This window comes from Camarhynchus parvulus, chromosome 7, assembly GCF_901933205.1.
Source record: "Camarhynchus parvulus chromosome 7, STF_HiC, whole genome shotgun sequence".
Classification (NCBI taxonomy): Eukaryota; Metazoa; Chordata; class Aves; order Passeriformes; family Thraupidae; genus Camarhynchus; species Camarhynchus parvulus.
Window position 1 is genome coordinate 37,754,098 of NC_044577.1, and position 24,183 is coordinate 37,778,280.

The following is a 24,183-nucleotide window of genomic DNA, read 5'->3' on the forward strand; positions in this document are numbered from 1 at the left end:
AAATAAGTTCAAATTGTGTGCTTGTGCAATATATTTCACTAGCAACAACACAACTGAAAAGAGGATACACCTTGAATATTTTGAAACCACCCAGACATGGACACAGGAGAAAGCTCATGTTTGCTGAAAACTGGAAGTAACTCAGTTTGTGCATGAACACAATACCACAGAATTCAATCTTAGTTTCTATGAAGCTTTTTAGATATTCAAAATAATTTTAAGTGTTTCTCATGCATGAAATAATGGCGTCCCTTAAAATCCTATCAGTAAGTCTTTGGTCAGTCCACATTTGCATTTTATTTCAATGTCTACGTGAAATTGTAGACATTGAAATTATAACTCTGCTATAGAAGTTACAGCATCAATCTTGCTGATTTTTTAAGAGGAATGAGTTCATGATTTAAGTCTGTGGTTGCCTTCCTCTTGCCTGTTTGGAGTCTTTTCCATGACAAGAGTTTTAATTTAGTTGAAGAAAACCTTTGGAGATAGTAGTAAATTTCCAAAAGAATATGGTCAAAATTATCTCCACCGTAAGATACCAGTCTTGTATTTCTTGGCTTCGTAAAAGTGTACCAGAGTAAGGCCATCTGAAATACTACATAGAATACAAATGCGATGGAATTTCTGGTAGATCAGAAAATTAATTTCTGTACTGTTACTGGAATTTTGGCTATGAAATGCCCAGTGCACCAACATAAGAGATTGTACAAGATGGAAAAGGACTGAGGGATCATCTTGAGATTAGAAATCTAAATATTAATCTTTTAAAAATTCTGAATTATTTTTAAGTACTTTGGGCTGTTCCTCTAAGGTAGTCTCTTAAATTCATACAAATTCTAGTACTTGAAATAAATCCACAATAGCAGCACTAAGGGCTATTCCTACACTAAAAATTAGCTGGGTTTCTAATTAAGGGTGTATGCAAACATCTGAGTCCACATATGTTGGATACATGCATTGTTCAAGCAGCCTTAAAAATCTTCGAACCTTGCATGAATGGATACTTTTCTGGCAAACAGAAAATACCCAGGGCCACATCAAGTGCTTCAAAACGTAGTATTTTCTATTGCTTGTCCTCGTATCAGGTTCCATCCAGTGGAAGCCTGTGCATTTCCATTAAAAACCAGCTCAACAAGGTAAAAATCTTTCATTGATACTTCCTATATTATATCTGACACTGACAAATAAAATTTATCATCTTGTGATCAAATAAAGTCAGGCAGTGATCACATGGGGGAAGTTGTGAAAAAAATGCACAAGAAGTTCACTCAAGCTTCAAAACAGAGAATTTTAAAGGCAACTGCATTGTTCAATTTTAGTTAACAAAATAATAAAAACTAATAAAAATTTAAAAACACTGGAAGTTATTCTTCCCTCCTTTTTATGGCAACAGTTTTGGGAAACAGTGCCATATTACAGAAAAACAGAAGGAAAACAAGTTGTAGCTTATTTGCAAATAAAGTTTCACTATACTGACAATTCCCCACCTCATCCTCACAAACTTCTGCCTTTTTTCCTTTTTTATCATCTTTGTCCTCTTCATCCTCATCATCTTCATCTGCCTGATCATCGCTGTCATCATCATCATCGTCATCGTAGTCACTGTCCCCTCCCTTCCGCCGGCGCTTGCGGCCGGGTGCGGGCGTCTCCAAGGAATGGGGTTCCTCCCCTCCGTCCCCACTCCCTGCAGCATCTCTCTTACCAGTTTTCTTGGCATGAATGATTCTAAGCCTTGGAACACATGAGAAAGGGTGAAATGATGGATTATGGCTGTAGCATAAACATATCTCTCTTTCTATGAGATTGAAAGAAAATCATACATTTCAGATTTTAATTAGAGCTTCTGATCTATCGTGACACTGTATTTTCTCAATATTTATTGTCACTAGTCAACAAGAAAAACTGATGTTATAAAACCCTTACTACTCGTGGTTCCATTCTGAATAGACTTTGTTTCTCTCAGGTCAATTTTACTGTGTAACTGTTCAGAAGAAATGAAATACAGGAGGGATTTTGAGAAGTCAGGAAAGACGATATAGAAGAAAGAACCATTTCAACTTCTTTATCTTTTATTTAATGCATTTAAGAACATGATGACAAAATACTTGTGTCTGAGCCAGGGAGAAAAAGGCAAAAATCCTCACTTGGAAGTATGAAATTATATACATTGCATGACAACAGCAGGTTGATTTAATTTTTTAATTTTTTTTTATTTTTAGATTTTTATGAACTTTAAATATTATTTGACTTCAGTCCTTTAGCTGACCTTTTTATTCTAAGATATACTTTTTTCCCTGAGGAATTTTAGTTACCTCAGCTACTAAAGATTACTCAAACTGTCATTTTTCCTTTTATGAAAGAAAAGGGAAACTTACATACCAGTTATTATGGTTGTAGTAGACCTCCTTCTTCTATAAAACCCCTATAAGACAAGATTCCACACAGCAAAAATTACAGTTCCACCTATCAGGGAGCTTGCAGGCAAACATGCTGAACCACAGGAGGTGTATATAGCCAGGCTGAACCAGCCACTTATCACGCAGACCAAAAACGCAACTGACTTAGAAGAGATTCATAAACGTGTAGAAAAGACAAAGATTTTTAAAGAGATGACTGAAGAAGGTAGGATGGGAAAAGCAGAACGGTAACGACAAACACAATTACCAGGACGTAATTTTTCCTTGTCGTACTCCTCTCTCTTCCCATCCTACAGAACAATATTCCATACAGCAAGTGGCTACAAGTACAATGAGTGCTGTCCAAGTACTTGTTCCAGGGAATACTGACAAATGGACCAGCCTTCTAAAACACTGATAACCAGAGCCAGTTCTCAACAGCATAAACTGAAATGAAGGTGTCACTGTTCAACTGGGAGCAGCGCTTTTTTAAGAAAAAGACTGTTAGCCAAGAAATCATCAAAGGGACTTGAAAACTGCTGGGCTTTGGTTTCTTGGTATGGTTTTGTTATTGCTGTTGTTTTGAGTTGGGTTTTTATGCACTAGTTAATCCACTGGAGAATTTATAAAGTTTTATACATTTGTTTTTTCCATATCAAGTGGATATTTACCTGTTTTAGTGATTTAAAATATGTTAAAAAAAATCTCAAGCCTTTCAGTGAATTTGGAAGCAAATAACATTTTCAGGTATTGTGCAAAAACCCTCAGTCTCACTGCACATCAATACCACTCAGGCTATTGATTAAGTTTTTTAGAAAACTAATTTCGTTTTCAAGAGGATAACTTCAAACTTCTTCACATAGACTGGAAACTCCTTCCAATAAACAGGAAGTAACTACCAAAATCACTAGTTAATAACTGGATTGTCTGCTGCAGTGCTGGATGATTTTAGAGACAATTTACATACACTAAGATAATCTTGAAGACAACTCAGCAATAAAGCTGGCAAGCGAATGTTCCATGACCTGCCAATACTTCTTCCATATACCTAAAGGAAATCAGAAGAAACAAAAAAGGCTACTTTTGCTGAAAGCAAAAATAAAGATGTAATGTTGTCAAGCACTAAAGGAAGCTTGCACAATACTTGCAAATTATCAAGCATGCAAATGAATCAAAGATGCTCTTCTTTGATAGCACCACAAGCAGAAGAAGGCAGCAGTCCCTACCCAAAGCAGTGCAGAGGCAGAAACCAATGCCAGCATAACTTTAAAAACGTACAGTTATTTCAAGAAGCAGCATCGTTTTTCTGTTGTTGCCTAGACATATGGCTCACTGAGAGAAGAAAACCCTCACTTAGGAAACTGTTCTGTCTTTCTCACTTTCACTTATGGACCAAACCTGCATCTCCAACTGCTGAGAGAATCATAAAGTCTACTGACCTATAAAAAGAGTGAGTGGCCCATCAGAGAACCAAATGATTGACTTTAGTGTGCTCTAATCTCGTCTATAATGCTTACTAGATCACAGAAGGAAAATCCACCTTCTGACTTAGTGCTCATGCCTTCCCCATAATTTTTGCATGTATGTAGTAGGTAGCACCGCGGCAAAGAAATTCTGAACATTGTACTTCTCACATACTTCACCTTGCATCTCAAAAAATTAAAGTTTGGTAAAAAAGCAATAGCAACTCCTACCTAAACTCGGGGTGTAATTTCTCCCCTTCGTGATGATGCTTTTCATATACCATCATCATTTAGAGTTGAAATGGTTTCATTCAACAGAAATTAACTTACACAGAGTATACCAAAACATTGGCATGTGAAAAGAACACTGTTGCAGTGAAAAACTTAAGTCCTTTATAAAAACAAATTATTATAATAAACTAATTATTAAACCAAATTATTATTACCTAATTCTTTAAGAGGCAGTATTTCATTTTTATTCTGTTTTATGTTGATCTCGCTACAAAAGAGATGCCAAAGAGAAGACATGTAATAGAAAAGGAGATGCTGAGACTTTGATTATCTTGTTAAAAAAAAAATCATAGAATCATCTCAGGTTAGAGTCTGACCACAGCTGTCACACAGAAAGCACAAAGAAAGATGACTTGATCATATGAGGTAGGTGCTTTTACAAAAAAAGAGATTAGTACCAAGATTCACAGCAAAACGTGATAGAGAAGGAATTAGATGCAATCTCTCATTGACGATCAGCTAAGGAGAAACAGTCCAGGCAGTTCAGAACTCAAATTTCCAACCATCTATATTACACTTACTAAGATCCTTGAGGGAAGGAGGAGAAAAGGAGTGAAGAGCGGGGAAAGGGGTGAGAGGCAAAGCATCCCTTAAAACAAAATACAATGATTCTGTTTTCCAACCTGGGATGTTACTGTTGCTTATTTGCATCTGTCAAGAACAGGCTTTTGCATTTATTTTTGCCCTCCTCCCCAGCTGGGAAGCTTATGTTCTTAAAAAATGAGAACATAAGCGCAAAAAAAAACCCCTCCTTCATCGAACACACGTGATGCAGATAGAATCTTTTCTCATGCCCCTTGAATATACTTGTACCCAACCTGGACACAGTGGTTTGAAGATTAATGACAGCAAACACTGGCCAAACAAGCTGAGATTAAATAAATCCATTCCTCAGCCTCAGTTACTCATCCCCTACACACTTCCCGCAGGAGGGGCCCATGCTGAGGGGCACATAAAGGTCTGCAGGCATGTGAAAAGAGCTCACAGCTCTTGATCACACAGCGAGTACTCAACTAACCAGTTATTGCCATGCAAAACTCTTTGGGACTGGGATGCTTAAAAATTAGATCAAGATGTGAATGGATGGGGAAGGTAACACATAAGAATGAAGTCTGGAAGCAGAAAAAATAGCAAAAAGAAGACTGATGTGTACAGATTTCATTTCATTTCATTTGAGAGCAGCCCCAGAACAGTTGTAAGGGTTTCTGGAAAACACAACTGACATAATAAAGAAGAAAATATTGTTTAAAATTGATTGAAGAAGAGTCTTCTAGAACCTTCTTGGAATTCATCAGAAAAAGTGGAAAACTCGAAAATTTTGAATCAAAGATTGAGAGAGGCGAATCAAACTCATTGAATTCAAAGAAGCAGAAGAGCAACATTTCTGAGCTCTGCTGCAATACTTGCACTCAAAAATAGGGAGAGCACTACTGGACCCCAAAATCCACACATGAGGCAGAAAAACCCAAGAAATGGAAAAATTATGGTAGCAAGGAGGATGAGCTTGGGACTTCAGAGTATGATGCCCACTACTTGACAGGGAAGAAATGAAAGATTATAAAGAAAAGGGAAGATCCTACATCTACAAGTACTTACAGTTTGATGGAGGGAGAGAAAGACTAAGCAGGCCCTAAGAAGACAAGAACAGGGAAGGGTCCCATTTTGCTAATGGTAAATTGGCTACATCACAACTTCATAAACACTTCTTAAACCATATCCCATAGAGGGGACACAGATGAAGACAGGAAAAAAGTAACTGGGTTAACCTAAAGGTTAAAATACATTAACTCTGTGCAGACTGGGATTTGTAGTATTAGTAGAGAATGTCTTTTTATCGGTCTAACTTTTTCCTCTACCTCCCTCTTGTCCTTCTTCTTTACTTCTTTCCTTCTTCCTTCTGAGATACATTAAAGGGAAAAAATGGAGACAGAAGATTAGAAACGAAAGTACCTAAAGCAAGGACTAAGAAAGGATTTACCGTTCCTAGGAAAAGGTAAAGATGACAAAGAAAAAAAAAGCAAGAGTCTGGCTATGCGTTTTTACCCCCTGTGATTCATTAACTTTATGCCGTCCAGCTTCCTGATAGTTGGAGCCAGTATGGTTGCTGTATGGAATTTTGTCTTGTAGGATGGGAGAACAGTGAATATGAAACTGACAACCTTTAAGAAGTTCAAATTTTACCTTAAACAGAAATATAAGAAATATAAAAAATATCTCAAAGCTTGCATTCTACATATGATCCCTAGCTATAGGGAAACACGTGACATTGACAGATGAGAAACACTAAGATAACATAAATTAGCAAAATTCAATTGGCAATTGTTGTATGAAAATCACATTGTCTTAAAATGCCTTTCAGAACACTGGAAATTATGGTATGTCCAAATAAACTTTGATTACGTCAATAGCAATTTTATGGCTCCTTTAATATTCCAATTAAAAAGTTTTTTGATTCCTCCGAAGAATACAAAATTAGACTTGACTTCGCTCCAAATCTGAGTGACCCTAACCCTCTGAATCTCATGCATCTTTAATAGACTGTAAAAGACTGGTGTTGCAACATCCTAAACCCACATCTGTCTTAATTAAGCAGTTTGATTACTAATGTCTTGGTAAACCTGTAACTTCATCAGCTGATTTTATGCTTAGAACCAATTCCCTATAGAGCAGTGTATGTGAACAAAGGCAAAAAAGCAAAATATTGTAATATTTAAGGAAATGAAACTTACTTCCGAAGTTTGCCTTCAACCATCCATTTATCTCTCCTTAAGTTTGACATATAATCAATGTTTTTATCAATTTCACTGTCAAAGATGAAAATAATCCATTAACTGTGAACTTACGTATCTTTTTTCTGATAGACATTATGTATAGACACTTCTCCCTCAAATAACTATCTTTTGAGAAATCCTTAAAATTCAAAATAAATAATTTTAAATACAGGAAATCACAATACTAGGAATGCTAATGTAGCACACTGCTGTACTTATGTCAGTCTTTATCCCCAATATCACCTCAGCTTTCTTTCCACCAGGAGCATGGCACTCAACATTTCTTTTCATAGCTCTAGTTCAGTGTCAAGCCTCCAAATGTCTTTGCCACAAAGCATGTAGCCCTGTGATGAAAAAATAGTTACCACTGGTACATCTGAAGTATTCTACCTAGGATCTCTGGGACCTACAATCCAACATTCACTTTTCGCTGCAGAAACTGAAGAACCAAAAAGAGGGCTTTGGTGCAGCCACCATCTGCATGCCCATGTCCGAGACATCCCGGCCTCAGCAATTCAGCAGATTACCGTTGTTTCTATGATCAAAATATAGAAACTCAAGTGATCTTTTCTACAAATAGGACCTAAGAGTCATCTGCAACAAGAGGAAGTTTCTTTCTATGATGAATTTGACTGATACACATGAACTTTCTTGAACAGCTGATGCACAGCACTTGCACTGCCCACTTCTGCTATCTTCCAGCTTCGGAAAACCTGAAGCATCTCTTCCATTCCTGCTTTACGCAACCCTGATTAACTTCTGCAGCACAGGGTACCAAACCCAGCAGAATACATCAAGAAACAAAGCAGCACTCAATTAGGTCATGAAACACTTTAGCATAGACAGTCTGTGGAAGAACAGGCCTCCCAGAAAATGGCAATTCCTAACTCTTTGTTCCACACTGGTGGGTTTTGACAAGTTGTTGAACATAGGGGGGATTTAAAATTATGAAATACTATACACTACTGACCACAAATGCAACATATACACCTTCTTGAATTACTACGATGATACATCAAGCTTGCCACCTCATCTTATGACCCTACTTAAAGAAACATGTTCAAAACATCTTCAAAAACAAAAGGAAAAAAGGGAAAATAGTGTACTGCAGAAGCCTTAAACAACTCTTCTAAATGATTCCCTAGAATACCTAGTAAATTTCTTGGCAATCAACCTCATCTTTTATTCCTAAAATTGCTAGAGAAATTTTGGTTCAAGCTTTGAAAACAAAACTACAGACCAAACATGGAAAAGTTATCTTCCATCATATCAACAGTACATAAAGGTAAGAAGCAGTAACTCAACCAGTTTCAGCTTTCATCGTAAGAAGAACATAAGTAGTCTCCCTGTAGCAGAATACAGTGAATACACGGTATTTCTGAACTACAACATTTTTTATGATTTTATTTTCACACACCTGTTTGGGAAAAATCTTACCTTACTACACTTTTGCTGCATGCTAACTCATTGACCAGAAAAGCAAGTACTGATGCTTTCTGAGCCGGAGAATGTGCCTGAAAAGCTTTGGTCTTCAAGCTCTCTGTCAGCTCTGTTTGCCCACAATGAGCCTCCATGAAAATCTGCAGAATCTCAGATACATTATCTCGATTGATACCAACATTCAGTAAGTGTTCCCCAAGAATAGTTTTAGCCTAAAAAGAACAAAGACATTTCAAACAGTCATGTTTTAAAGACACCATTTGCCTCTGTAGGCTATATTATTGTTCATAGAAGACGGTATGGGTTTGTTTGCATTTTTACATAAGTATATCAAACATGATTATTCTTTGAGACTATTCAAATGTAAATCTTAAATACGGTAACAAATTAGAATGTCTTCGCCTCTAACTTTTTAAAAACAGAGATAATATTAGCAATAATTAAATGGATTACATGTAAATAGGCATGGTCCAACTGAAAATTGAGGAATACTGCTGTGTACAGTGATACTATGAAGAGCTCTAGAGTGGAAGAAAGCTGAAAAAGAAGGCCAGTAAGAAAGAGAGTCATGAATGAATTGGGGTTTTGATGCAGTGACCTAGACAGCAGACCTTAGGGAAAGAAATAGCAAGATTCACTGAGAATGTAACATGAGGATAAGAATGCAAAGGAATGGATTGAAAGGAGTTAAAAGACATGGCCACAGATGTGACAGTGCCCTACAAAAGATCCAAATAAAAATGGGATGTGTGTTTGTGCGAAGAGAAAATGCACTGAAATTTATCATGTCTGGAAAATGGGAAGGCTGATGGGACACAAAGTTTTGGAGTAACATTATAACCATGACACTGAAGAAAAGAATTAGGAAAGTCAAAAGAAATCCATAGGAGAGAGGAGTCAGAGACACATTATGAAGAATGGATTTGTATATACAGCATGTTTACTATGGATTTTTTCTTTTTACCTTGTATCCTGTACCAAGTCCAGGATCACACACAGCTGCAGAGACAAGTTTCACAAGCAAGTCCTGTACTTCTCCCATGCTGTCCCCTATGTTGAGCAAACCCTCTTGAAGAACACTCAGGGAGGGAACATCTATGGCCACATCAAAGCCAAGAACTTTACCGAAGTTACGCAGGAACTGCACTACCATGAGACAATCAGAAAACGTGCTTCCATCAAGAACAAGGCCTGGGATGCGAGGCAGCTCTGGGAAAGGCTGGAAAGCAAAGAAAAAAAGTGAAAGATTCAGTAGCATATTTCAAAAGAAATTCTTTTTATAACAGCTGGGACAATTGATTGACACTTCCTTCTGACCTACAGCATGACAATGCTGGAAGGTACAGGCAACCTTCCTTCCAAGAGGTACCCTGCACCCCTTGCCCATTCAGTGCTGAAACACATTTTAATGTTCACAAATTATAGAAGGCAAGAGATTAAGAAATACTTCCTTTTTGGCCAGGAGACACTGTAAAGATCTATTCTGAGCCAAATTACTTTAAAAGGTAGTGTAAAATTATTTAAGGAAAAAAGGGAAGGAATTTCTGTGGAAAAGACTTTGAACCCAACCTTCGTCACGTCCTTACGGAAAAAACTAAGAAGCTGGAAGACTGGGAGAGTAATTCTTTTTGAGCAACAGCTTGTAAGAGTTCTCTAGATAACTATATAGTGCCTGTGTACTGAGACATGATGCACATTCCTGGTGTAAAAATAACTTGAGTAAAGGATTTTTAAAAAGCAATCATGCTTTTAGGAAGCAGGCCTCTTTTAAACAAAAAGCTTTTACATAAACATATGCTACTGTGTAGTGTTCTAGTATCTTGTATTTGTATATATTTCAAATAGCTCTCTAATTACCTCAACTAAAACTTGAATGCTTTGAGTGTGACTGCAAGAAGAAAGTTATTGACAGAATCATAAAATACACAAATAAGAAGCAAGAAAGCAAGTCTATGTTGCTGTGATTACCTTCTGGTCTGCTAAGCACATATCTTCATTAGGCTTCTTTAGCTCCTTTGCCATTTCTAATTCCAATCTTCGCTGTTCCAGTTTACGTTCCTTATTTAATCTTTTTTCATCTCGTTTCTCCTGCTTTAGCCGCTCTTTTTCCTGAAGATAATTAAAAGGGAAAAAAATAAACCCCACATATTAAACTTACAAAGGAACAATCTAAGAATTTGAAGAGCACTAGTTCTGTAACCTTAAGAATCGCCACATCAATTAAGGAACCTGCATTAAAGTAAAGGGGAGGGGAAAACTAGAACAAAATCACCGAATTTGTAAAGTAATCTAAGATTCACTTTTTTCTCTCCTGTCCACGGAGACACAGGTTCCAAGTATGTTTGCAAAGAAAAACTCTTTGAAGTACCATTTAAGAAAGATGACTGAGTGAAAATATGGCAAAGAATTGCCATGCAAGGCACCTGATTTTAAAGGCTCTGCTTACACCCCAGTATTGTTAATCTGCACCTGCTACAGCAGAGACCACTCAAGAAACCTCTCTGAACAATACATGGCTGAAAAAGTCCCATAATACATAAACTAGATATGAATGCCTTATAAAATACAACCAATCTTTTCAAACACAGGTAGCTTCTGGCCTTGAATTACCATACACTTTGCATGCAACCTAAAACTGAACATTTTGTCCTTCATATCTTATATGCACAACAAGAACACATGCATCATCAAGTGAGAAGTCAAGCATCTGCTGTCTCTTCAACACCCTCCACAGTGGAGTCACACCAATACCACACCAACTCTGTAACGTGCCAAGACTATGAACCTAGAGCTCCCATGGCCTTTCCCATCCCCGGTGCCAGGGTTTCTGCTGCCAATCCACTTTCCTGATGACACAACTGCCCACACACCTCTGTGCAACCAGTATCGCGTGTGAAATGTATGGAATCTGCCACACATCAGCACCACCTGTTCAGAGCACAGAACGTGTGTGTGTGTGTGTGTGTGTGTGTGTGTGTGTGTGTGTGTGTGTGTGTGTGTGTGTGTGCCTCCACTCAAGAACCTGATACAATACAAAATTGAAGATGCTGCATGTGCTTTTCACCTGTAGACACAGAAGGGCTAAAGAACCAAGCTAAGATGCCTCCCATTACTCAGAACCACTCCCTACTCTTCTGTTAAAGAGGTCACTCTAGTCTCTTCCATCTACTACCACCATATTTGAAACAATGAGAGTATGGGACAATACTAAGCCAGGGCTCAGCTGCATTTGTAGGTCAGTATTAACCACTGACTTCTCTGTAGAGTTCTGGCAGGCCCTATGACTTTTTATTCTTCCTTTTGATTCTACATGGAGTATTAGACCACGAGTGACACCTGTGGATGACCACTGTGAGTGCACAGAGATCATGACTTCTACTACTACATCTTCAGCGGATAGCAAGATCGAATTTCATATTACACACAAAGAACATATTTGGACCAGTAAATTTACACTGGCAGAAAAAAATGCACTGACATTCAGAACTACCCATCTGCCCACCTGCTTGCTACTCTACAGCTGTGCAAGCACTCTCTGTACTGCCAACGCAGGCCCTCTTAATCTACCCTGAGTTCATAAGAGACATCCTGTATTGAAAAATCACAATACACTAAAGCAGCACACAAAATCACTGACTTGATGCTCTCTGATTTGCTCCTGGAAAATGGTTTATTGCCTTTTATCTTAGCCTATGTCAATGTCCCAACGTCAACTGCATTGCTTACAACTTGTTTTTGCCAGTTTGAAATGCTCTACAGCAGAAGAAAACCAGAGATGTATATATGGATATTTATGTGTCCACACAGTAATTTATAGTTATGATTAAAAATGAAAACTTTAGGCTGCACTACGTTTCATAAATCTATTTAAACATCTACTGGTTGAAATAAACACTGTTCTAATCTGTTAAAGTAAGAATATAATTAGAGCACTGGATCAGACTAAATGACCACTTAGCCTGGTATCCTGATTTCCAACAGTGGAATGGGTGCTTGGGGTACCATCTTCCTCTATTTCCTGGTAATGAAGTATTATTCAGTTTTTCTTGGGTTTGGTCAGTTGCTTTTATTGAAATTTGCAAAAACATCCTAGAGAGCAGTTTTAACAATTTCTTTAACAACTACTTGCTATAATGATGGCTATCTTATTTCAATATCTTCATTATCTGCACTTTATTCACAAAAGTTTCAGGATATGACCTTATAAAAAAAAGTCCCAGGATACAGAAATACATAAATGTAAAACAAGTAATTGTGGGTTTCTTGTCTTTTACTTCTGCTTCTTCTCAAAAACATCCAGAACTCTCAAAACTGGGCAATCTGTGCCAATGTTCAACCATCTCTCTCCAAGTAAAAAAGTTTTTTAAAGTTTGAACAGAATTTCCTGTATTTCAATTTGTGCCTAATGTTTCTTGTCCTACTGCTGCAATGTACACAAAATCAAATTATACATAACGTAAAAGGATATTGCTCTTCTACAGATGACTGCAAAACAAAACTATGAAAACTTCAAACTTTCAGAGTTAATACTCACTTCTGCTTTTTTACGTGCTTCCATGGCTTTCATAAGCATCATATGTTGTCTTCTCCGTTCTCGTTCCTATTGAAGCGGGTAATATTAGAACAAAACTAAACAGCATTTTCAAATCAGTAAAAAAGCGGAGTAACAAATTTAGCATTAATAGACAAGTCACAGTAAATACTAAATATAGGACAAGAATGGCCAAGTCTGTGCATGTTTTAGTTCAGGTTTAGAAAGCAAATACAAGAACAATCAAAAGCAAAAAGGTAAAGCAATGAACATGGAGACAGTGTAAATAAGAAGCATACAGATTTACTTATGGTCAGTTGTGATGCTCCTTCATAAGCTGGCAGAACAAAAAGCATAATGGTTGGCTGAAACAGGTCAGTTACCTTACATCTGCTATGACGGAACTTGCAATTTACTTCCTCAATAGCCAATTCAGCAGAAATTTTAAACTGGTCTTTTTCAAACATTGCAAGTATTAACATTTTTCTAACTAAGCAACAAATTAACATGATTAATTTTATCAGCTCTAGATCAGTTTTAGTCAAGCCAGCAGTGGTGCATATACATATGCAACAACACTTGCATTTACTGATGCCTGTCCCTTAGTAAATTATGTCAGCAGCTTCAAATGCATTAAGGAGCAGTATTCTAAGGCACTAAGTACAGGGGATTTTCCTTCAGCTTAACAGTTCAAGAGCAAATCTTGGCCCCAGTAAAGGCTATAGGAATTTTATCATCTAATTTGGTGAGGCTAGGATTACATTCTAATATTTCATTGTAGATTTATAACATTATGTATTTACCACCAACTGAAAGCTATTTCCTCAGTATCTTACAAGGGGAAGACATCACCCTGATTTCTAAAACAGGTTAATTCAAATTGCATTTAAAATGTCTGGATTCATTCCCAGTGAATGGGACAAGGCTTGCAAAAATCATCCAAGTGACCATCCTAGGGATTTTGCATCAATCCCTGATTTTATATACTAGCCAAATTTTTACTGGGACATCAGTAACATAGATCCCTGGTTAAAAACCACATTTAGTTATTGCCACATTCAATTTATACACATGTTCAAGACATGGTCTTTTTCCCTTAACAGACAAGACAAGCAGATGTATGCAATGCACTGTGCTGTAAAGCCATGCAGCAGTATGTAATATGACAGCAGCCAGTGCTACATTTTATGCATTGCTATGACAACCATATCACAACCAAATCACAATGCGGTGTTAGATGTACAAAAATAAACATACCCATACCATATCTAGTCTATGCCTCTCCAACTCCTGGTAGAAAGAGTTGGCACAACATTATGAAACAGAAATCACAAAGTCATAAAACCACTTTATAATCCCCCAAAAGACCCCAATACCAAAGCAAAGCAAAAAATTGTAAGGCAAAAGAAAATCTGTGCAGGAATCAAACCCAGAAGTTTAAGAAGGGCATATTTTGAGGACTCTACCCCCCCCCCCATACAACTGAAAGTAGTAGCTGACAATTGGCATTCTGTCTGTTTGGTCAACCAAACTTAAACCAACCTGGTGCTTCAGAAGAACGGCCTGCTGCCTTCTCATCTCTTTCTCCTTCAACAGAAGAACAGAAGTGTATTTTTTTAAAACATCAATCAAAATTTACTTACCAAATTGCACAGTTCTGCCACACTAAAACAGCACATCTGACTTAAATTCTAACTTACAGAGAAGTATACACAGCATACATGACAGTAAGTCTGGTGAGTTGGGAGTTCCGTGTTAGAACACACCTAGAATGCCGAAGCAGCAATAGCACTTACATACACACACACAGACACTGTATTTTCCAGTAATTGTAAAAGAGTTCTGTAGTTTTGCATGCATTACAGCCTAGAAAAGATTATGCTCGCCAAGAAAAAACATCATTTTTCAATACAGTGTGCTTAAAAGAATACTGTGAATTATGTTCCTGCAGAACATTTTGTTATGTAAACCATGGTAATGGCATACAAAGTACTGTCTCTGTATATCTGTGTGTGTATGCCACACATACACAAACTCCTCTGCATATGCTTCATGGCTTTTTATAACAATACATACATGTCATTATTTGCTGTCTCTATGTACAGTTTCATTATCAATGAACAGCCTCCCAAATCTATTGCTTTTATACATCCACATACATTATGTTCAATAACACAGTTCTTGTTTTTGGAGCTCCTCTAAACCAACCTTTATTCGTTTTTCCGCTTCCAATAATTTGGCATTTGCTGCTTCTTCCTTCTTTTTCTTTTTTGCCTGTGCATGCAAAACAGGTCACACAACAACACAATCACAACTTGAAAATAATCTGACTAGAAGCAAAGTTATGTATCTTTAGAACTTAAGAACATCATCACTTATTGCGTACATTGCAAGAAATCTCTGATGCAGCTTTCACGATCAATCAATTCACATTTCAGTTACTTTAAAAAAAATTCAACCAGAATTTCAAACAAAAAATTTCAACCAAAATTTCCCACTCAAAACTGTTTCACCTGGCTATTTTAAGAAAGCAGGTACACACAGAAATGGCAAAGATATTACTATTAATTTTTATGTCAATGGAGACCTGAAAATTAGCAATCTATCTTTGCTACTACACTAGCAAACCTGTAGAGTATACTCTAATACAGCCATAGTATTTTTAAACCCACTGCATTTCACCCAGAGCATACCCACAGCATTGTATTGTTTTAATATCCTACTACTGCAAACTTTTTCTCTAACTAAGGAATTGTTCTGCTGTTAACTTATGTACACACAAGACTATTCTGATAGAAAATCGTGAGCCCAAGTGTGAATACTCGTAAGATTATGGATCACAGTTTATGTTGACCTTTTAAGAAAAATAATTTAAGACACATCTTTGAACTGGCCTTCGGAAGTAAGGTCATTAGAGCTGCTATATTTAGTTACGCTTCTAACTACATGTGTGACTACCAAAATACATTTTAAAACGGCAATGGAAAAATTACACTTGAGCCATTATTTTTACCTCCAATATTTGCTGAGCTCGAAGTTCTTTCTCCATTCTAATTTGCTGAATTCGCTTAATTTTTTCCTACAAGGGTAAGAAAGTTACTTCTTTAAAAAATACATATAAAGGAAATTATACTTTTTTTAAAAATACACATACTTTTACATACTATACTTTACATACTATACTTTTTTATACATTTACTTTTACATTTTAAAAATGACAAAGTTTATACACACTTTTTTGTTATTGACTTTCAGACATTTTATTCAACTGTTCCCATATGTTTAGAAATTTTACTAGTATTAGATGTCTGGTATAAACCTGAAGGAAACCACATCTAGTTATGCATGGGTACTCATGTTTAAGCTGTCAACGTTTTCATTATTTTTTTAACACCTTCAAGAGGACCAGATTAATGACCAAGTAAGGAAACTAGAGTATCCCAATTCCAGCTGACAATGGTGAAGCTACTTAAGAATGAACAAAAGGGTGAGCTATGCCATGAAATACATGATGTTTTGAAGTGATCTCTCTGACCAAGAAATAGCAAGGTCTGTCCAAGCACTGAGGCTGTTTGTGCCTCAGTTCTTACAGCCTCTTTCAGGCCATTATGGTCCCACGGGCAGCACAGTGAGCTGAGCTCAGCAAAACCCAAAGCCCATGCTCTGTCAGCCAGGAACACTCACGCACATGCAACCTGGCTAACATGCTCAGCTAAGTACACTGCAGTTGCTCCATATATTTAAAGCACTCAGGTAATTGATGCTAATTTTGGAAGCTTTAATATGCAGTTTAGTGATGGAATTGTATATGTGCTGTAACAAAAGAAGTAACTGGAACAGGAACCATGGGTACTACAACATATTTAAGCATGTTTCATCATGGTGAAAAGAAAACGATCAAGTTATGCACTCCACAGATGGATGCTGGGCAACCATATTCTAATACATCCTTCTTCATAAACTAGTTCCTAAAATCTGAACCAAGTCCTATTACATTGATTGAGAAATGCAATCATTGCAAACACTGGAATAATTTCACACTACCTGTGTTGCATAGGTTTGTCTGTTAAATTAGCTATTAAAAATTCATTAGCACATTATTTGAGATTATCTCAAAAGAGCTGACTGAGCCACAGTGACTAGAAAGTACCATTTTGAAGAAAAGTGCAGCCATCCAGCTGGACTTCCTGTAAAGTTTTAATAGCAAGACCCAGAACATGGAATAGCCCTGCAAGCTGGGGGAAGCCTAGACCAGAAGCTTGAAAAGGAGCTCAATGAGCTTCTCTGGAACAGCAGATACTTTCCCAACAGTGAGGGTAAAGCCCATCTGTACAGAATACATTGTTTTCTTGTGAGCTGGCCTGACACTCTGAGAACATGTATTGGTTTTCCTGTAAGTGGCATGGGTGATGTGGGAAGAAGACAGAGATGCTGCTTGCCAGTGTAGAGAGAAAATTCATGTGGGCAAAGCTCAGTTGAAGTTGAAGCTGCCAGAATTGTGGGGGACAACAGAAAAAAGTTTTTTCAAATACATTAATGACAATCCTGCTTGTGTTTATAAATTGGGAAATGAGGGGCTGAAGAGCAGCTGCAGGAAGGGATCTGGGAGTCCTGGTTGATGGCAAGTGTGGTGTCAGTCAGCAGTGCCCTGGCACCCAGGAGGGACATCTTTGCCCTGGAGGGCATCAAGCCCAGCTTTGCTGGCCAGAAAGGAAGGGGTGTGTCCCACTCTGCTCTGCACTGGGGTGGCCTCACCTTGAGTCCTGGGGAGAGCTTTGGGCACCCCAATATAAAAAGGACAGTAAACCATTAGAGGCTATCCAAAAAAGGCCGTGAGGATTGGGAATGGGACTGGAAAGGAAGCCTTAAGAGGAGCGACTGAGGGACTTGGTTTGTTCAGCCTGAAAGAGACTGAAGGGAAGCTCATTGTGGTGTTCAGCATACTCTGGAGGGGCAGCTCTGATCTCTGCTCTCTGTGACCAGTGACAGGACTTGAGGGAACTACTGGAGCCGAGTCAGGAGGTTTAGGCTAGGTATCAGAACAAAGGTTGACCAACCCAGAGGGTGGTCAGGCACTGGGCAGTCTCTCCAGAGCAGTGGTCGCAGCTCAAAGGCTGCCAGAGCCCCAGGAGCATTTGGGTAATGATCCCAGGCAGCGGGATCATTTTTCCAAGTGTTGGGATGCTGAGATCATATACAGACATTGAGGGGATGTATCATGTCCAGAGCAGAAGGGCAAGAGAGCTGTGGAAGGGGCTGGAGCACCAAGAACAGCTGAGGGAGCTGGGAAAGGGGCTCAGCTCGCAAAAAAGGAGGCTCAGGGGGGCCCTTCTTGCTTTCTCCAACTCCCTGACAGGTGGGTGCAGCCAAGTGAGGGTCACGCTCTGCTCCCTGGAACAGGGCACAGGACAAGAGGAAATGGCCTCACATTGTACCAAGGGAGGTTTAACTTGGATATTAGGCAACATTTCTTCATGGAAAGGGTTGTCTAGCTCTGTCACAGGCTGCCCAGGGCAGCAGTGGAGTCACTGTCCCTAGAGGAATTTGAAAGATGTGTTGATGTGGCACGTGGGGACATGGGTTAATGGTGGATTTAATGAAGTTTAGAATTTTAATATATTTACAATTTCAATACAGTAATTTTAATACACTCTGTGCGCTTTAAAACTAGATTTAAAACATACACTTTGTAATCAGCATACTTAGTAATTTACTAAATATCTGAAATTATTGAGTGATAATGAAAACATCATTTAAAGAGCTTATTTAACAATTGCATAATTTACCTGTTGCTTCATTATCTTTATCTGCTCCTTTTGCTTTCGCTTTTCTTCAGCTGCCATAATAGCTAACAAACAAAAGCAAACAATATCAGGAGAACACAGCAAGACAGGTAATTTTTCATAAACACTTTTTAAAATAATCCCCTAACATGCACAACCTTGCACAAGTAATACATACCTTGCTGTTTTTTTGCTTCTTTGGCAGCTCGTGCTTGTTCCTGCTTCTGAAGCTTTCTCAGTAGCTTTATTTGTGCTGCTTGCCTAGCTATTTCTGTTACAAAAAGAAAATATTAAGTTCATAAAAACAGTGCTGTCCAACAATAAAGACACAGTTCATGTTCCAAACATTTGTATGTTGTAAAGACAGAGCAAACAGAGGATTTGTTTTGCACACACTGGCATCTACAACATTTTTCTATGAACTACCATCAATGGCACATCATGTATCAGTAACCATGTGAACAGTGCCAATGAACACGGATACTTTCTATATAAAACAAATACTGGTTTTGGAGGAAAAAAATTATTTAAGTGACAGAATCATACCAAAAATGCTGGTTCATTTTAAAACCATTTTCCTCTTTCTTCTAAAGCAGAAAACATTTGTTTCAAAACTACTAAATCAACATTTTATTCAGAAAGCATGGAATTAATTTTCCTTACAAGTCACCTCATGTAATTATCTAATAATTTCTTGACAATGAAGCAAGAACACACTCACTTGGGTCACATGCCTCTTTCCTGTGTCTACCCAAAGTCAGCCATTCTTATGCTAATAAGTAACCTCCTGAAGCATTCCACTACCCTGCCATAGCATTTCTGAAATTTGAATTAACTGTTTATGGACACACTCATAGAAGACAAGGATGAAGAAGACAGGATCCTCCCTGTACGAAGGATTTTCTGGAGGTTGAATTTAGCTTCCCTTTCAAAGGACTGAGGTCCAGGACCTGCATGCTTGAACTCCCCAAAACACTGTCAACCTCTTGTGCAGTAACTACAGAGTAAGCTTTTAGACACGTCTTTACATATGCACTTCCTTCTTTAAAACCTATACTGATAAACCATTTACTGGTTAATCAAAAAGTCTTCAATAACAGCTTGTAACAAATACCCAAAATAAAATGCTGTATACCAATATCCTAGTGAGACAAATCACTCTCCTATAGGAAAAATATTAACTCTTTATATACTGATACCCTCTCTTTGTGAAAATATTAACACAGTTCTTACCTTGAGCTTGGAGCTTTCTCAAAAGCTTTGTGTCAGCATTGTCCAGAAATTCACCGCTTCCAACATTGGGAGGTCGGCCTTTGCGGCGCCGGGACCTTGACTCCTCTCTGGAGTGCTGCCTGTCTGGGTTGGGGGGTCGGCCTCTACGCCCTTCCATGGCTCTGATACGGGGAATGACCTCCTCCTCTTTCAGAAGACACCACTGCACACCCTTTTAATTGACACATTTCACAAAGAGGTATTACAAACACAGATTAAAATAACCCGAAATCTAAGGTGAGTTGTAGACATTAAATATGCAAGTGCTGTGATGCATTATTTGGGCAGGACAATTTCTTGATGATGCACAGAAGCTATCTATTGAGAGACTATCACTAAGAACTTCTGTAAATTCCACCACTAAGAAAGATTTTTAAGACTATTCAAGCATATACAAAGTTTTTACCTAGTAGATATGCCATTACTGTGTTATTTTTAATTATTTCTCATTAAATCAAATTGTTCAACCCTTTCTAAAGGGCAAAACAGATTTTTCCTAATTATGTAAACTCAACAACTTCTGCTTTCATATAATATTATGAATAATATTCTGCTTTCATATAATCCACTGTTCAACATGAATGAAAAAATGTGTCAAGCTATGAGGTGCTGTTTTCCAACAGAGCGTGTTTACAGAAATTCTGGCATACATAACAAGCAAAGGCAGTAATGTATTTTCAAATATTGCTTTTGAGTGTTGTAGAGCTCAACAACTGAGCTGAAAAAACAGAGATACATTTTAATCATCCAGTTTTAGTTAGTACAACTGAGTTCTCCCCTCATTCGCTGCAAAACAGTTTCTGCATCAGCTTGAATCAATGAAAAGTAACTTCTAAGCATCCACATATCTAAAGCTACATGAACTATATTGTCTAACCAAACAAAGCATGCACGGCAGTATTTTGAGGCATCACGAAAGCAGATTCTAAAATACTTTCTTAATAAAAATATCCAAGTTAATCCTCACAAAGGAATGGCTTTATTTAACTGGCCACTAAAACTAGAGTTTATTGTGTCTACTGAGCAGAAAATATGTACCGTCTAGGTAAGCCTGTTTAATTGAACACCAGTATTTCAAAATTTTAACTTCTTTTACCATTTCCCCAAGTTTTTGACAAATGTAGCGAAAATCTGCAAGCTAAGCATCCTTTAGGACTTCTTTATAACTTGCCTTAAAAAGGCAAGGTCTGTAAAAAATTTTGAAAATGTCTGCTTAAAGCAAGAAGAAAAGTTGGTATTTAATGAGTTTTTTAAGTTACCAGTTCAGAAGAAATATATTTAGAGTGCTTTAGTTTTCACACTTATATTTACATACACCCTAAAATCCAATTTACTGTACCACAACATAAATGATTTCTGCTTTTTCTTTTAATTTGTCTTTTAATTATTTCTGTTCATTCTTCACAATTACAAAGGTTTTGCATAACTTCAGCAAAAGAAATGGCAGTTTGTTAATGAGACATTCATATTTCAAAGGAGTTATCAGTATCTGCAAAGATACTTATCTAAAGTTTGAATCATTCCCAGTTAAGACCATCCCCAAAGTACAAGTCACATTTGGTTTGCACACATTCCAAAGCACTTTGTTATTAATTATGTTCTGAAAATGCATTGTTCAGAACCAAGACCACATCATTAATGTGTACCACATCATCATGCACCACCCCTAAGTACTTTAACCCAAAATATTCACCTCTACCACTTGACTAGAAGTTAATTCTCTTACTATCTTGAAGAGAACTACTTAGTGGAACTTTTATTTCTCTGCCTAGTACTTGAATTGCAGTTTATCACAGGTTCAGTTTATTGAGGTAGATTTAATACTTGTACTTATGAGCTACACCAACTTCCAACCTAGAAAACCTAATCTCATAAAATGTACATGCCAAGGGAGGCAAAACAGAAATCAAAAAAGAGAAGGAGAAGCAGCCATAGTTCAAAAAGTACCTTAGAATGGCAATGGAGATTGCTCTTGCCCTGTATTTGTATTTTCTGCAGTTAATGATACTAACAATAATTAATATGCATCACAAAAAAGTAAGAGGTCTACCAGATCGTTAGTACCAGAGACCATGTTGGTTATTACATTCTCCTAATGCCACCTGAAAGAGAAACTAGAGGCCATCAAATGAAGTGAGCAATGGTTCAGTAAGCAAAAGGAGCAGGCGCTTCAAGGGATGGGAGAAGACAGTTTAATGCCCTGCCAAAGGCCACTGCAGATGCACAAGTTTTTACAAGTTTAAGAGAGGACAAGACAAAAAGAGTCCAGAGCAAAGCCATAAAGGGTTAAGCAAAAGTTGATTGACCATCTATATTTTGTGCTCAAACAATTTTTAAAATCTAACCCAGAATACATTTCTATTAAAAGAATGTACAGTCAGAATGTTCTATTTTAAAAAATGTACAAAAACTCTGGGGTTTTGACATTTCAAAGATAAATTAGGGGTTGTGCCCTAACATAGGAGAATCACAGGCTTCCATAAAATTGAAGCTTTGCTACTCACATATTAGAGAAAAAATGGGAATAACACTGTGAAATGCACTGTGGTGCATTGTTCAAACTAATCAAAAGAATAACTTTATTCAATTTCTCACCTTCAAGCATCTACCCATGTACCACAATACTGTGCTGCCATCAGGACACTTGCCAAAAAGACACCAGACAAGTATGCATGAAAGCAGAATCAAGTTCAAATCCTGTTAATCAAGCTAACGAACAAAAACACAGGCACTTTGCAAGAAGCAAAAATCCACTTAAATTTCAGATTAGGTGTATGGGGAAAAGGTAACAACATTGCTTTCCAAACTGAATTGCAGAACTCAGAATAGGACAAAGACTCCCATATGTATTACTTAAATTTGTGAGGACCCATGTTTATTCCATCAGCCCAAATGACATTCATACCAATCTTTCTAAATCACAGCAATTTAAAGCTTCCAAGTCCAGTCACTGAATTTTCACATTTGCCAAACTTCAATCATTCTTCTAATCCTACTCCTTTGTGGCCCACTTCTGCCAGATATGCTTCTGTTACAGTATTCAAACACTGCTTGGAATAACCCATAATATTTGGTGGTTTGCATACCACAAGAGAGAAACACAGGCACTAACAGAAGCAGGAAATCCTCATACTTTTGCCTTGCTATAGGTAAATCTTTAATAATAGTGATTTAGCCTTAAGGTAATTTTTTTCACATCTTGTTTCATCTTAGAGCTGTGTGAAAATTAGCCCAGCACATGTTGCATGTCTCAAAAGATGACAGAAATGTATAACAAAGGAAGGGAAGAATAATCACTAAAGGCTATACAGAATAATTGAAATTACCACAGAAGCAGAAATAAAAACTTCTGGAATTACCTCTAGACATCCATGAGGATATGATTATCATGTATTATTTTGAATCTGGATGATTCAAAAACTTTGGTAAAGAGGGTGCAAGCTCTTTTTATAAAGTATCAGTACCACATACTGTTTCACTAGGCAACATTATCAGCCTGAGTGTAGCTTCATTGTTTTGTAACTCATCATTCACACATAAAATGTAAACACATCTTAGCACACTTGACAAAGCTGCCCTCAGTCTCTTTTTCTAATAAGAAAACTTCTCCTTTGTCTACCCAAGTCTCAGCGGAACCTATCAAAAACCACATCAGTACAAAGTTCATGATGATATGTACAGCAAACTAATGTTCACATTGCCAGTCTTGCCTGTAGAAATCTTCCCCTCACACTGCCTTCATCCTCAAGTTTTATAAATCACAGGGCAAACCGCAAATCAACTAAAGGGAGAAGACAGATATAACTAAAGAAGGGGACAAGACTAATGAAGTTATACAGGTAACAGACAAAGAAAACAGAACAGGGCAAAAGAAGAGCTGATACCCTGCCATTACAGTACACCACAGTAAAACGAATTATTTCAGTCAAGACGTGCAGGTACATAATGAAGTTCATAACTACAGGAACTTGTAACTGTTGAAGACCAAACATGAAACAAGTTTAGCAATGTTTTAGCCTGTAAACCAAGAAGCACCACCTAGAAGTAGCTGCTTACCATGAATTCAGTCTTTAATGCTTTCATTAAAGACATTCAATTTCATTTCACACTAACATTACGTACTTCTACAAAGTTTACATCAGGCTTAACTCAAACCTGAACTCAAGACTGTTGAGAGCTAGGAACATGTTCAGAACACTTATACCTTAAAGAAGCAAATACCTTCACTGAGAAAAA

At 37.4% G+C, this 24,183-nt stretch overlaps 1 protein-coding gene across 15 annotated transcripts in view; it reads right to left on the bottom strand.

The window, feature by feature from the left end:
- Positions 1-24,183, bottom strand: part of BAZ2B (bromodomain adjacent to zinc finger domain 2B) — a 109,875-nt gene that overhangs the window by 15,044 nt on the left and 70,648 nt on the right. For 8 of the 15 annotated variants that reach the window (XM_030952169.1, XM_030952159.1, XM_030952161.1 and 5 more), the window contains 13 exons: positions 19,909-20,119; positions 18,854-18,946; positions 18,679-18,740; positions 15,906-15,971; positions 15,101-15,166; positions 14,435-14,479; positions 14,150-14,182; positions 12,896-12,961; positions 10,330-10,470; positions 9,326-9,580; positions 8,359-8,573; positions 6,880-6,954; positions 1,488-1,731 (listed from right to left, as the gene is read on the bottom strand). In XM_030952169.1, the coding sequence (XP_030808029.1) occupies positions 1,488-1,731; positions 6,880-6,954; positions 8,359-8,573; positions 9,326-9,580; positions 10,330-10,470; positions 12,896-12,961; positions 14,150-14,182; positions 14,435-14,479; positions 15,101-15,166; positions 15,906-15,971; positions 18,679-18,740; positions 18,854-18,946; positions 19,909-20,119 (1,572 nt within the window). The remainder of the gene's footprint in view (positions 1-1,487; positions 1,732-6,879; positions 6,955-8,358; positions 8,574-9,325; positions 9,581-10,329; positions 10,471-12,895; positions 12,962-14,149; positions 14,183-14,434; positions 14,480-15,100; positions 15,167-15,905; positions 15,972-18,678; positions 18,741-18,853; positions 18,947-19,908; positions 20,120-24,183) is intronic. The other 7 variants (XM_030952165.1, XM_030952163.1, XM_030952158.1 and 4 more) reach the window with 2 other exon arrangements.